General features: G+C 42.1%; 1 protein-coding gene across 6 annotated transcripts in view; it reads right to left on the bottom strand.

Moving 5' to 3' along the window:
- PAK1 (p21 (RAC1) activated kinase 1) overlaps positions 1–15894 on the bottom strand; it is a 77144-nt gene that overhangs the window by 19850 nt on the left and 41400 nt on the right. For 5 of the 6 annotated variants that reach the window (XM_027668137.1, XM_027667824.1, XM_027667902.1 and 2 more), the window contains exons 2-8: positions 13665–13875; positions 8300–8400; positions 6719–6866; positions 5566–5603; positions 3594–3710; positions 3105–3279; positions 35–98 (exon numbers count right to left, since the gene is read on the bottom strand). In XM_027668137.1, coding sequence (XP_027523938.1) covers positions 35–98; positions 3105–3279; positions 3594–3710; positions 5566–5603; positions 6719–6866; positions 8300–8400; positions 13665–13854 — 833 coding nt within the window. In that variant the 5' untranslated portion in view covers positions 13855–13875. Of the gene's footprint in view, positions 1–34; positions 99–3104; positions 3280–3593; positions 3711–5565; positions 5604–6718; positions 6867–8299; positions 8401–13664; positions 13878–15894 lie in introns of all 6 variants that reach the window. The other variant, XM_027668062.1, reaches the window with a different exon arrangement.

Genomic DNA, 15894 nt, shown 5'->3' with positions numbered 1-15894 from the left:
AAAGGTATAGGGCAGAGAAGAAGCATATACTAACCCTTGCCCAATCTTCTCAAAATTCGTATACTTCTTTTTTGGATCACCCACACTCACGATACTTCCTAAAAAAAAAGAAAAAAGCTGATTTTCTTCAAATACTTTTTCGTACACCATAGGACCCAACTGTAAGAGCAGTTCCATGGCCACAGCAGGCTCTGCCTCATGAACCACTTATCAGAAATCCAGAGACAGAGAGACACCAAGGAAGTCCTCAGTTATTTACACATATACCAGCTGCAGCATTCCCCTCTAGGAACTTCCCTTCAGAAATGGTGGGACATAGACATTAAGAACATTTAATCTTCACTACTAGTCAGTGTCTGCACACTGCTAGGCACAGGATGGGGGTACACAGCCCTCACACATGAAAATAAAATTATTTGCTGGAAAACTACAGCTTTAAGTCACCCCCAGATTCAACACATCAGATGATCTAAGATGCCCCTGCACTGCAACATCTCTAAATTTGGAGGCCAGGGTCTCAATTGTCTTGGAGCCAACAGTGTTTTACAAAACTAGTCAAAGACTTCCCTATACCATGACAGTTTGCAGCAGGAAAACATATTTATGGCATTTTCATACTGGCACAGCCATAGCCATGACTGACTCAATGACTGGGTTGCAAGACTCAGGGGGGAAGGTGGAGAGACCCTTCAGAGCCAAACCTCCCCTGGCCTGGCCTAGGCAATGCTCAGCTGCTCTTCTAGGAACCCAACAGTCAGCACAGGTTTTAGCAGCAGTTACCAGCATCGCTCTGGTTTTGGAAAGCAAGCTGGGACAATCTCAGCTCATTCTCCCCTAACATGGCTGTTCAGCCAGAAGAAAGTGTATTAACTGCATCCCTCAAAGGGAAAAGCACTTTGCCTGGTCTTCTGCAGTACAGGGCTGTGAGGGGCCGTAAACTTTAACTGATATTCGTAACTCCCCTACGGCAGGCAGGAAACACACCCTTTTTAGGCTGAAGAAATCACAGCCAATAATATGTGGAGCTCAGCTGGGAGCAAGTCTCCTCTCTAACAGCACCAGGGTGGCTAATAGGATCAAGGGATGCAGAGCTGCGTCTGAGTTGGTGTTTGCAAGTCACTCAAGCTGCCAACATATGGTGCTGCTTTCACAGGGTCTCAGGCTGAGCCTTAACAGATGTATACTGGCAAAGAAACTGCTCATGGTCATTAAGCCAAGAAATCCAGTAGCAAGCAGAGCAAGAGCAGGCTATTTTTGGACACCACTGGAGAGTAGCCAAACCCAGAGGGTTTAGGGAAGACAGAGGCAGAAGAAGGGAACATGGTCCGTGTTTGGAGAGGAGGGCAGGAAGAGAAATCTGGCTATATAAAACCCATTGTACAATTACAGAAGTATTGCTGTCTGCCCTGAGGACCAGTATTTCTGGACAAATGTTCATAAACTTTCCCTCAAAGCCAAACACAGGCTGCAAGTTCAGACTGTGAAATAGTCAAATTTTTCCCCAAGGCAAGGACAGGACAGACGGCTGTGGTGACCAGAGGCAGTTGCCAGTTTTGCCCTGTTTAATGCTCTTAAATGTAAAAAGAGGAGATGTTTCCAACCTTTCAAAAAGTCAGGTGAGGATTCATTAGTGTTTGCACCAATGCTGCATTAATGCAGAGAGGTGGAGATTTAGCAGCTTCCTTTTAACCTTTGCACGTCTTTAGCGCACCTTTGGTATGTGTAAATATATTTTTGCTTTCCAATTTTAGTAATTTTATTCAACCAAAACATTTTATGTCAAACCAAAACGTGAAAAGGTTGCTTGTCTGCACAAGTACAGCTCCACAGCCCTAAGTGGAAAAACAAACTTGCAACAAGATTAAAACTTCATCATGTATTTCTGACTAGCCCACATCTAGAAACTGACACCTCGAGCAAGCAAGGTGTCAGAAGGTACATTTGCTACCCAACAATCCTACAAGTAGCACTTGCATTTCTCTTTATGACAGAAGCGGGTGTATTTGTATTAGAATAGCACTTTTTTCCTGCCACAGTTGCTGCTTGCCGTATCTGGTCACAAAAATGGCTTGAATCCTTAATGGTACAAAGATCCTGCTAATTCAGTGACTGAAGCTGCTGTTCTGAAACAGTAGGTGCGAGTTTTCCAACAGTGAGCAGTTCCAGTTAACATGCCATCAATTCAATTTAGGTTTAATTTAGAAGAATGAGGTACTCAGATACCATTTGAATATTTTAATTTTTTTTAACTTATACCTTCAGATTAATTTTTGCTTCATATAGCTACTAGACTTTGCTTCCTAAAATACTGACCTTTAGGGGCATACCCTCAAACCAAGGAGACCAGCCTGGCCATAGAGGTGCTAACATAGCTTATATAAACTGACAAGCAAGACGTGGACGTAATTAATACAGGATTAATAGTTCAAAGAATGAGAAATGCTCTACTCTTAATAAAAACTGGACCAGGCTAAGGATAGCAATCAATTGCATGAAAGAGCTGTTTCAGCTATTGGATATGCCACAGCATAACCCTAAAACATCAAGCAGCAGAGGAGCACTTGCACTGAAGGTAGGAATTGTTAAAGACACGAGGACACAAGTGAGAGACTTGATGACATTTTTCTCAGAAGAAAACCACCAATTTGGGCACCCACACAACGTTAAGGAACTTAAAAATAACCAACTCATTTACACCATGATACTGTGGAAGGCAAACCTGGGGAGGCATTAATTTTCTCTCCATCCTTTAGACACCTTGTGTCTAACACTGCAATATAATCATTCGCGCTTCAGAGCTACAGAATAACAAGGTGTGGAACAATCTCAGATTTCATAGTTAAGTAGATGTTATTTATTCAGGGCTTGTTTTGCAGAGCCTGAGGATCCGTAACTCCCTGGGGACTTCAGTTAGCATCACAGGTGCTCAGCATATATTTTTGCTCCCCTCTTACATCTGCCCCCAATTTTGCATTGTGACTGTATGTCAATGTCTTCAGTAAAGGACCTCAAAATAGGAATGTCAAAACATTTCAGCTTATTAAGATTTTGAGAAACCAACACAGTAGGACCTGGAATCTAATTTTTAAAGAACAAGGACATACTTAATTTTTCCAGTATCTCTTCATCTGACATTTTTGGCTTTTTCTTTTGTTTCTCCGTGTTCCTGACCAGCATGTCGGGCGCTGTTGTGCTGTTTTCCGAGGGAGAAGTAATAGGAGAAGTGGCCACATCTCTGGTAGGAGGAGGAAGAGGGTCTATCACAGAGCGGGTGTATATCTAATTTTGTTGAGAAAAACATACAAGTCAAATGAAGATTTAAACACTTCTATTCATTTTGTTATTGTTCGTGTTGTTGTCAGGGATGCATTTCTATAGCTACTTTGTTAGCAACCAATGTCACTAATCAAGGACTTTTTTCCCCCACAACTAGGTAGGTGATAATACAAAGATACTCTGTCAGAAAGAATGGCTCCCACTGCCTCCCTCCTGCTCCCGAGAAGGGCTCAGCACCATGCCATGCAGCATGGATGAAGAGTCACAGCCGAGACTCGACTGCAGCAGCGGAGCCTGAAGGAAGTATTTCTGCTCACAGATTTTGTGTGTTCAGGTCGTGGAGCTATCACGGGGGGTGGAGCTGCATCATCTTCATCATCTTCATCTTCAGACACTGAGGGCACTGCAGGGGTCTCAGAGACAGCTTTCACATTCTGCACATGGTTACACAAATAGCAAAAATAAAACCAAAATCACAAACATTGGATTAAGCGCCTAACAGAGATTGTACTGAAGTAAGTGCAGAAGAACAATAATAGAACAGGCTGGCAAGTTACAACTGTCTGAAAAATTCAAAGCCCAAAGTTCCTGAGGCTTCATGGGGAATGGATGTGCAGTCCAGCACTGCCTGACAACCGTTCAGACAGAGCTCGTCACCTGCCTGCATAACAGCAATCCTCTTCCCAAGGACCCGCCTGGGCACTCTCTCTGCCTTCCCAACACCCACACAGCAGATCTAGCAGCTCTGGAGACAACATCAGGGTTTGGAAATATCTGTCCCTATTTATATTTCTTTTTTGGTTTTCCACTTGCTTCAAACTCTGACCAAGCAGTATGGAGATTTCAGTCTTTAAATCCTATAAATTCACATCAAGATCTCTAAAAGTTGGTAAGTCAAGCCAACATCACCTTGTGACTGAGAACCAAGTAATGAGAGATTTTGGAAGCAGAATCTGGTAAAATCTTTTCAGATCTCTTAAAATTACTTTCTAACATAAAATTTTATAGAAAAAATAGGAACAATCCTTTTTTTTTTTAAGTTTTATAGTGGTTGGAAAATTATCTGGAGTTTTTTGCGAGACTGTGATTAGAAATCAAAGTCACTTTTAACCCTTTAAATGTGAAACTGAAGTTCATGGCATTCTTTATATTGTAAGCATTTCAGAATATACTGGGTGAGGTCCTCAACCCAGTAGACCAATTCTGTTTGTGCATCATCAGTTCTCTAAGAGTGGCAGGGGGAAAAGTATTAAAATAAAGTTCTCAGAAAGAGGGGGAAAGCAATACAGTATTTCACTGATCCTAAAATACTTGAAGTCACCACCATCCCAGCAAATAATTGCCAAAGTGCACTTGACATAACACAAAAGCTTAGCTTGTTAAAAACAAGAAGAAAAATACTCATGTACTGAGATTTTCCTGAGTATCCACAAAACTAAAGGTTACCCAATATCCTCCAAATCCATTACGCTATGCTATCTCAGTAGATTGGTAACTACTCCTTTTTTCAGGATTTACTCTAAAATCCAACTGTCTTAGATATTTGATCTCCTGAGGATCAACATACAATCACATGTAATAATGAACAACAGCAGAAACATTTTCCTTTTCTTTTTGCAAAGTCTTAAATGATCAGATACAAATACAGTGCCTCTGGAAGGGGGCAGAACAAGCCAATTCTAGATAATGGCATGGCCATGAGAAAACAAGAGATGAGGGAACCATCTTAAGCTGAAAGTCTTCCTTCTTCCATCTCACAGGCACATACAGAAACTTATCATGTCTCCTTACAAAGCAAATAGGAGTGGTACCTGCCCTGGTAAGGACTGAGTAAAGGTCAAGTGGAGAGGAGGAGAACCTTTTATTTCCTGTTCTGCTAGAGATTAGTTTGGTTAATCAGCATTAGTTTTGGTCAATCAGACCTTGCAGGTTAGTAAATAAACTTTGTTATATCACAGATGTTTATGGAGACATAAAACCTGACAGCCCAGTGGTTATCATATTCTAGGTACAGGAACAGATCAATTTCTATCAAAACAGAGATCTTTCTATTAATTAATTCACTAATTTCCATTCATGAATTCCCTAAAAAAAACTACTTCTGTCTACTTTATTTTCCATCAGTTCAAAAATAGTGAAATGAACACACCTGTACAAGTATTCCCTATACAAATATATATAGTTCAGATTTTAAAACACTAAGCTGTCTATGAGTTTGCATGTAGTTAACTAGTTTTTGCAAGTTTTTTAATCCCCAAACTCAAGACAGAATGTGAATGTAAGGCTTACCAATGTATTTGATGAATTGTAATCCTCTGCTGATTTATCTGAAAGAGACAGATAGTAACACTGTTATAAATGAGTTATAAACCCAGCAGCAAGGGGGGAGACGAGAAAGGGACAAGCTCGCTTCGGAAAGGGCAGGAAAAAAGGCTGCTCCCAAACCTAGGCATTATGCCCAGCTCCCCAGAAAAAGCTGATCCCTGGTAGATATAGAAATAGAGGGTAAATAAATGCAGGTCCCAAATCCCCGCTGCAGGAGGGTGGAATTGCCCAGAGCAATACCTGAATGAATACTGTCCTCCATCCACACACACAAAATATTATCAATGAGCTAAGTCACCAGCAGAGGCACTGCAGCTAGCTCATGACCTGCAAGATGTTCAATCTCAGTCATCTAAACTTCCTGGAATAGCACAAGAGGACCACATGGGTCAACTGGTGGGCTTCTCATTTGACTATCCAGGCACATATGGGCAAGATTTATCCCTGCTTGGAGCCTTCCTAATTAATACCAGTTCTGGTAACGTAGTTCTATCCCCTTAAAAGAACCAAAGTAGGGGTTAGTATCTAGAAAGCAAAGGAGTTGCAGTTGAAACGGAAAAGGAGTGGTGGTTGCAGATGTCCTTCAGAGGGCAGGCAATCCATACAAAGAGGCACAAAACCTTGGCAGCTTTGACTTTTAGAGGAATCTAGCAAGCAGTTATCAAGCACCCAGGCAGCTGAGGCATATCTCTCAATCATGGCACATGGGAATAGAGAGACCCTCTCCCCAGGCATGTATGAAGACACATCCACACCCACCCTGCAAACTGAAACTGGTGCAAAATTTAGCTGCCTGTTAACTCCAGGGATTTTCATGACTGGGAACTCAGCACCAGCAGTCTGGGATCTGCTTTCCAGATGCTGACTGCAAGCATAGAAAATGTATATGTTTTGGGGATTTCACTAGTTGACTGACCTCCTCTTTTGTGGCTACGCTGGGCATCAGGATTAACAGAACAGCATTTTAAAGGAAGAAGAGCACTTGAGCAGCCAGAGAATCTCATTGACATCTTCCTTGAAAAGACAGATCTGCTTGTTGTTTAAACAAAAGAAATCCCACGTGCAATGACTAATGGGAGGTTGGGCAAAGCAGCCATATGGGACCATCACCATGTACCTGTGAAACTCATGTACTTCTGGCTGTTGGAGATCTTCTTGGAGTTGTAAAACTCCAACACGTCCAGCACTGCTTGGGGGTTCTTCTTCTGCTCTGACTTGGTGATGTTGGAAGTCTGCAGTAAACGTGCCCATTGCTCTGGCATTCCCTGTGGGGAGATGCACCTCGTTAGCTCACAGCTGGTCTGATGTGGTTCACAGAACACACGCCCACTGACACAGTTCTGCCCCAGCTTTTGGGGTTACACAAAGGTGTGAGGGAAACAGAGAGAAAAAAGGACAGAAGAGGAGAGGAAAGAAAAAGAGGTGCTGAACGGATGCCCTCCTAGCCACTGCCTGTGTTACAAGGCATTCCTTACATGGACAGGTAAAGGCCACTCTGCTCATGGGGCTTTGGGTGAGTCCCAAGTCCTTTGCAGACTGAAACTCAAAAGCTGGAGAGTTCAGGAAGAGCCTCAGGAAAAAAAAATAAAACAAAAACCAAATCCTTTATGCACAGGTATATACCTATTTATATATACCCAAGAAAGACTATAGAAGTAGCATACACTGCAGCCTCTAGCACAATGAACATGCAACAGTCATTTGGGTCTTCTTGTAGCACTAGAGTTCTTTGCTAACAGCAGTTTGTAAGCCAGAGCTGGGAAAGCAGTGGTGTTAACTTCACATCTGAAATTCAGAATTTCATTACAGGGGCGTAATTTCAGCCAGAAAATAAATACACCTACAGTGCAACCAGACTTGTGCCTTTCCATCGCTAGCAAGAATAACAGTTTGTATAGACAAAGTGGCAAGGGACTGGGATCCTTTAGCAGTAAAGTTATCCTCCCTGTTCAGAAGGATGACTGGATACAAGAGTCAGGTCATGCCTCACTGGCACGTCTAGGGTAACCTGGGCAAGTCTAGAGGCTGCCATGCAAAACAAAGCTGTACCTGTGATTCAGGGTAGGGGAGCAAAGTCCCTGAAAAAGCAGCACATTACAGACAGCTTAAAACACCTTGCTCACAAACAACTTTTGCTGCTATGATATACTCTCTCATAACCAAATAAGAAGAATAATAATATGGGGAAATATGACTCTGTCTTTATATTATTTTGCATGACAATTAAAAATAAAAAAACAACAACTTGGCACGTAAAAGCATCTGACATTTAGCACATATATGTTCTGTCATAAGTAGTTATAAACATCTGTGTGTCTCCCAAAGGGAAACTCTCAGATCCCCACCTGGGGGACACAGGCTATGCTGTAGTTTTCAGTAGAGTATTTCAGCTCTAGAAGAGGAAGGGAGGGGAAGAGAGGGGAAGGGAGGAGAGATATACCATGTTTTGCTGACCACAACAGCCAAAAAAACAGGAAAGGAAAAGTTTGCTGGCAGCCAGGGCTCTGGGGGATGTGCCAAGTTTGACAGTCTCTCAGCATGAATTAGCGGGTAACCTCTGCAGATGTGTTTCAAAGGACATCAAACTAGACGATGGTAATAGCCTTTCCAGCATTACTGTATAAAAGATTAATGGGTCCTGGCTCCTCCCAGCAATAAGCTAAACCACATAGTTCTCTTTTCCTCCAGATTCACTCACTGTGAATTCTCCTGTGACTGCATCAAACCCCACATGAATTGTGTGTTCAAAGTCTGAAGGGAGGGAGATCTCCGGCCGCTCTTTCTCTTTCTTCTTATTGGCTGGAAGAGACAAAAACAACAAAAAAAAAAATCCATAAATCCATCAAGAATTAAAATCTCCAATAGCTTCCAATTCACCTACACAATCACACCCCCACATACCTTTTGCTAGTCATAGGATTTCAATCTGGAGCAGACAAATAGCAAGTTTAAAAACTTTGTTTCCTCGCTTAAGAGCAGCCACAGTGAGCAAACAACAAAAATAAAAGTCCTGTAACACAGGACAAGCATAAAGAAGGAAACTGATATTTTGGGTATGTAAAGTGTCAACTAGTATGTCTAGACTCAATAGCATGAGAGCTATTTACCTAAAATATTCACTTGAACTTATACAGGTCAGAGTCAAAAGCTCTGCAGGGGCAGTAAGTGGAAGCCAGGCAGTTTTGAACACATTTTTTTATTCATTGTTTTAAGCAACTTTTTTAAAAAAAATATTATGTGCTGTTAAACATACACCTGCTTCTCATATAAAGCCAGGGACAAAATTAACTACAAGTACCGCTTATAAATTGCTTCCTTCATCCTATTTCCTCACAACAGAGTTTATGAAGAAAACTAAATATAACATGTGTGCTTCTGCTACAAAATCTTATATGAGCAAAACCACTTCTATTTTCTGCTCACAAAATGAACCAAAGGTGGTTCTAATAACAAGCTTTGAAGACATGAGCAAGACAGCAGAATCCAGCAGGTGAGAAGCAGAAGTCAAAAAGAAACAGGAAAGGAAATATATCAAAGCAGATGTACCCTGCAAATTTTAAACTTAGGTCTTCAAACAGGATTATCATTATGCTTTGGATTAAGTTCATCCATATTCACGATGTATTAAGGATTCCACTTTCCTTTTAATATTTATTGTATTCAAAAAATTGAGATGACTTTAAGGAAGAAGCACATTCTACTCAGTTTTGCTGCTACTTGCAGTTATAAAATCAGCAGAGCCAGGAGAAGGTGACTAAACCACTTATGTTTCCCAGCTGCTACCTTTTTTATCCAAAGCCAAACAGAATCTATTTTGTGGCTGACATTCCCCAGTGCATTTCTGGCAACATGAATGCCAAACCCAGTATTTCAGAAGCCTCTGAGGCTAATACTCAATATAGCAATTCTTTAAGACACTGCTGTGGTTACTTGCACAGAGTGGGTCAGGGCTTGCCCCTAAGGACTGAATCCCATTTCTTTCAGGGCCAGCTCTGGCATTGCTCTTTGTATCACTATAGAGTTACAGTTGCACAGAGTAATTCTGGAGAAAGAAAAGGATCAGATGCTCCACTTGGGAAACGAAGATGGAACAGATTGTTTTTGATCCCACTTTCAAACAAAGGCGATGGGGGAAGCTGAATCACAGAAGAGCAACAGAGTTGCCAGGGGGAAAGCAGAAGAAAAAGGAGCCATGCTGGAGGAGCCATCATGGAGAAGGGAGCTAGAAGGAGACAGAAACATCTGCTGATTAGCAGATGGTGAGCATCTGCAGCACAGAGGCCTACATGCACTAGTGGTGGATGGAAAGCAAGAGGAAAAGAGAGGCATCAGAGGTCTGCCTACAGGATCAGTCCGTTCCTCCAAGCCAAAGACTAAGGTGCCATCTCAGCCTAGAAGCCCATGGCTCAGGTGAGGAAGAAAAGGGCATCTCTACCAGCAGCACTATTCAGGAGCACTGCATGGCTGATAAACACCCACATTTGGACCATTCCAGGGTGACTGACACAGTAAATTTGAACATATTCCTAAAAAAGCTTAAGGGCATTAAGTTGTTTTACAGAAGTCTTAGGTGTTTTTTTATTTCTACATTTGGACAGATCTGACAGCTCTAAAAGCCTAGACATATTAAACCATTAATAAAACAATTGCTTTTTTTTAGCAGATATTTATGTCATAGCAGGGGGTATAAGGGTAGAAAGAACTAAAGAGACAGGCACTCCCAATCTTGCTAAACATTTAATCCACCTTTAAAGTGGTTGCATTATCCTTGCAATAAATTAAAAAGACTTGAAGAATCTTAATTTAAAAAAAAAGAAAAAAGGAATTATATATCTATTTAAGAAGACCTACCTACCACCACAAACACCTTACCACCTTCTCATTCAAAACCTATGTTCAATGCTGTTACAAGACCCACCCTTCAAGTTCCCTTATGATGCTCTGGCAACTTAAGCTACACCTAGGAAGCATGAAGTGAGCCCATACTGAGATGAGTAACTCCATTCGTAACGTGGAGTAACGTGCTCTCCATCACCATAGAAAGGGCTCCCAGTTGCTGCAAACTGTCACCTTGTGGGTAAAGCCTTGCCTCTGAGCAAAGCTGCAGCTGAGCTCAGCAAAGCTCAAGGGAGCTAAACATGCCCCATTCAAGCCAGTTTCATGCCCTCAGCCAGGCACTGATGAGCCTCCTGAGCCCAAGAAATTTCAGATGTTCACAACTCCTGTTGAAAGCAACAAGTCACACCAGTCCTGCATCTGTTTGGACAGGACCCACCCAGTATTAAACCAATATTTTTTATATATGAGTTTTGCAGTTTAGGCTGGAACAGAGGAAATCAAGACTATAAATTACATCCTGAATTTTGCAGGCAGAGTATAAGACTTCAAGAGCAGCCTAGCAAGGGGTATAGCTCAACAGAAGTATGCAAAGATGTATGAGGGCCTGGATTTATGCCCCATGTGTCCTTTACATGATGCTTCTGCTTATACGCAGGGGTAGCACAATGGAAGAGACACTTTCCAAAGTGCCTTTGAGTAGAACTGTTCTTCTTGACCCAGCGACCTCTAAGAGATGCCTTCAAGATGTCCCTCCTTGTTGGCCTCCCCTCTGATCTGGATCCACAAGCTCTCAGTAAGTCTGTCACCTGATCCACAGCAGGACTCTACATGTTTGAGCTGCGCTTTTGCATAAAGCACAACCCCTTTACCATCTTTCTCACACAACCTTCATAAATTCCCCGCTCCAGTATTACTCCCTGCTCAGAGCAAAGAGCTACCACTTCTCCAAAGGGATTGGCACCATCAACTTCAGCAGCTCTCAACTACCACATAAAAGCCCATAAAAGCCAGCTTTGCTAGCAAAATTAACTGCCAAGCCTTTCAGATCTTCGCAGGCTCTTTGCAACCCCAGCAGAGGCTAAACACAACTCACTGGCTTCCCTGGCTAAAGATCCAAAGGTCATGGATTTGCTTAAAACTACTTTCCTTTAACGGAACAGAAAGCAACTTCCCTTTTAGTTCAGCCAAACTAGCACATAACATCAAAAGTGGTTTTGGTACAAACCAAAGAGAGGTGTCTGAACACCAAAGAATTTCATTACATTTAAGCAGCAGGAGGCACTGGGAATATAGTTGTCATCATGAGATTAGAAGAAGTTTTCATAGGATGAAAATCAATCAATTTGGAGTGAAGGTGACAGTGTTACAGATATTTTTTTCTGACAGGAATTAGAGGACAGAAGCAACCGCTCGCGTTCAGGCAGGTGTACTGCAACAGAAGGCTCTGCTGGGCTTGGCTAAATGAAAATCTCTGATGTCTTGAAGCATCTGCCATGTTGGCCAATCTTCAGTAAATGTAGGCATCATCAGATCAGTGGCAGTCTGTCTGCTGATTTCACCCAAAACATTCACTTTTGCAGCTCTCCTTTACAATCCATTTCAAACTAGCATTTCAGGTTCTACTTCTTTCACTCTTTTATAAATTTCAGGTGATTTCTTTGTTCTCTGAAACAGTTGATCCCAGAGATTTTAAAACCCCACTCCCTTAAGTAAGCCAACACAAAAATCCTACAGTTTTTTAGGATTCTTACTCATAATAGCAAGTTCTAACCAAAATCCAGCAGACTTTTAAGTTGAGTTCGTGGGTTTCTGGACTGCAGGTTCAAAAACCCACATTTGTAAAGCAATCCAGAGTTGCCAAAAGTATCAGATAATAATAATAATAATGAATGCCATAATATGTTGTAGCAAATGATCCTATATCTTGCTTATTTAAATTAGTGAAACTATCATTTCACTTAGTCTTTTACTAATAAAAATAAGAGGCAGCCTCCCTCCTGATGCTCAAGAAGCTGAAGATATCAAGGTTTGACTTTAGTTACCCAGTGCCCAGATATCATTGCAATACAGAAAAAAAGCTGATGTATTAGAAAGAAGAACTCCAAAAAAATAGGTCAGATATAAAAAGAAACCAGCATATATTAGGAGATGGAGATTTTTTTCTTTTCTTACATCACTTCAAAAGATTCATGAGAGGGTTTTTAAAATATCCCGATCTTAAAAATTATAATTTCATGTACAGTTCACAGCTCCTATCTCTTTTTCCATCTGTTACAGTCCGTTTAACAGGGAAAAAATTCCTTCAGTTCACAAGAAATGTGCAAGAATTTTCAGTAAGAGATTATTCTTAAAAGCAAATAGACAATGCCCGACCCAAACATTAGAACAGGGTAAATGGCCATGAAGTAAAATATGACAGGTTTAGCAGGAGACTGTGTGTTACTCTTGCATAACTCAAATTATTTGCTGTTTAAAACAACAAAACAAGCAAAAGACCTCCCTTTGCTCCTCACCAAAGGAAATGCCAATGTCAGCTTTGTAATTGGCACAAAAATTTATAATTTTCAAGACCATTACATACAAGTCAGGCCGAGAAGTAGCAGAGCTAGTCCCAGAGTTAGTCCCAGTTTTCAGGGACACTGTTCTAATAATTTATGGGAAAACCCCTACAGGAAACAGCAGCCTCCAAGAGACCTGGAGAGGGATTTTGACAAGGGCATGGAGTGATAGGACAAGGGAGAATGGCTTCAAAGTGAAAGAGGGCATGCCTAGATTAGATATTAGAAAGAAAGTCTTTACTGAGGGTGGTGAGGCACTGGCATAGGTTTCCCAGAGAAGCTGTGGCTGCCCCATCCCTGAAAGTGTTCAAGGCCACTTGGATGGGGCTTGGATCAACCTGGTCTAGCAGAAGGTGTCCCTGTCCACGGCAGGGGGGTTGAAACTACATGATATTTAGGGTCCCTTTCAACCCATTCCATTCTAGGATTCTACGATTTTATGAAAATAAAGTGAGATGGATTAAATGTGACAGGATTAATTATTAGAAAAAAACAAATCTACAGCCAGCACTTCATATACTGCAAAACAACCAAGACAGATGTGCAGGAAACAAATACACCACATTTGCTAAAACCTAAACCATCACCAAGCATCAAGTGCTCGACTACATTCAAGCCGAGCAACGTTCAGACAGAAGCTTTATTAGAAGAGATGAAGTACTGTACTTTTATCTCCTGGTAAAATAGATCGGTAAAATCGATCCTTCCTCTTCTTTTCTTCTGGGTTGGGAGGCAAAGGTTTTGAGCCATGGTTTAAAGTCCCAGGATCTTTGCTTCCCGATCCAATCATAGTGCTGGTATTTCTCATCGGAGGAGCAGGTGGTTTGTCTTCCGTTTCAACACCATTGTTAGACATCTTCAGTTGAGGAGGCCGTTACTGGGAATTGCAAAAAGAAAATAAATTAGAAGCCTTATTTATTTATTTACTGTAAACTAGAATCACACACTGTCAAATCACAAGCAGGTATTTGCAGCCTAACCTGTAACCTCATAGAATCATAGACTTTGTAAGGTTGGAAAAGACCTCTAAGATCATCAAGTCCAACCATTAAACCAGCACTGCCGTGTTCCCCACTAAACCATATCCCCAAGTGCCACATCTACATGCTATTTCAACACTTCCAGGAATGGTGATATCAACACAAACTCAGTGCCAGCACAACAAATTCTACTCAAGCTCCAAATGTTTTTTTCTGTTAACAAGACTACGTTCAAGCATTTGAATTTTAGATCACTGAGAAAAGCCTGCTTCAGAATACAGCCAATCCTCAAGCAAATCATGGAGCAGAAGTGCAGGGTGGGAAGGCAGAACAGTAAATACAAGGTAGCAAAGGGCAGGAATACCCGAGAGGAGTCAACAAGTTGATGAGTTCATAAGACCTCTTAGATCCACTGCAGTTCCCCTAAAAACTATGTCAAAAGGTTTGCATCAGTCTCCAGCACAGCACGATCCAGAGGGACTGAAGTTTACACCCAGAGTCTTGATGCAGCTGCTCAGGCTCCTTTGCCACAAAGCTGCTGAACAGGTTCAGAGGTAGAGACGGTCGGGAAGCCGTGAGCTGTACCCACATCACCTCAGATGTAGTGCCGTGGCCCTTGTTGGTCTCAAGCCAGCCCTGGCCTTCCTGCAATAACAGCACACTTCAGGGGCAACTCAAATTGCCAGAAAGTTGACAGCATTTTGTTCTGTTGGGCGAGTCAAACAAAACTAGATCCCCAACACACACTTAAATCCGTAAGTAAATAATCCCTGCTGTGCAGATTTAAAGACGGAAGCTTGGGAACAGCAATAGATTATTCTGCAATAACTAGCTTGTTCCACCCAAATGAGATCAGCATTACTCCGGACACAGCCTGGCTGCAGCAGGACCCTTCTGAAAACTGCAATTCATCTGCACTATATTTTCATATAGTAAGTTGGGAGTTAACTGCAGAACAAAGCAGGAACAGTTTCTGTATGGGTGGAAAAAGCAGTTTAACAGCTTTACCAATTTCACAAGCAGTAAGGGAAGATGTTTCACTCAGGGAGAATTATGGGGTGGCAGAAAGTCAGAAGCAGCTTGCTCTCCACAGGTGAGAAGTCCAGTTACAAAGCCAAGGTCACTGCTGACTTCCAGGGAGCTGCTTTTCCATAGGATGGGCTTGGAGGAAACACACTGAGTCACACACCAAACAAATCCTACAACCACAACACAGTCCTATGACCACACAGCACCCAGCCAAACTCTTCTTCAGTCAAGCTACTGATGCTCACTGTAACTGGCAAGACATGCTGCTCTGACCGCTGTGGGGAGTTAAGGAAGGCAAACACTACCCCACAGAAGTCACTCAGCAGCAGTGTGTCAGACTTTGCTGAAAGCAGTTTCCGTAACTGTGGGCTGGTCTGCAGCTCCACCTTCTCCTCCACTTAGTTGATTCCTAGTTTCTTCACACTCCTCAACAGGAGGGCCGGCAGTGTTGTACAGCCTGTAAGGCTTTGAGCAAGCCTTCACACACAGGGAACTTTTTAAAAGCTTTGGCCCCACCTCTTTCATAGAATCATAGAATCATAGAATAGATTGGGTTGGAAAAGACCTCCAAGATCATCAAGTCCAACCCCTGATCCAACTCCAATTACTATATCATGGCACTAAGGGCCACGTCCAATCTCTTTTTAAAAACCTCCAGGGATGGTGAATCCATCACCTCTCTGGGTAGGCCGTTCCAATGCCTGATAACCCTCTCTGTAAAGAATTTCTTCCTAACATCTAACCTAAACCTCCCCTGGCAGAGCTTGAGCCCATGTCCCCTTGTCCTATTGTTGGTTGCCTGGGAGAAGAGACCAACCCCCACCTGGCTATAACCTCCCTTCAGGTAGTTGAAGAGAGTGATGAGGTCGCCTCTAAGCCTTCTCTTC

This window comes from Corapipo altera, unplaced genomic scaffold (genome assembly GCF_003945725.1).
Source record: "Corapipo altera isolate COAL_440 unplaced genomic scaffold, ASM394572v1 0, whole genome shotgun sequence".
NCBI lineage: Eukaryota > Metazoa > Chordata > Aves > Passeriformes > Pipridae > Corapipo > Corapipo altera.
Note: the sequence above shows the minus strand (reverse complement) of the source record. Positions and strands in the feature narration are given on the sequence as shown.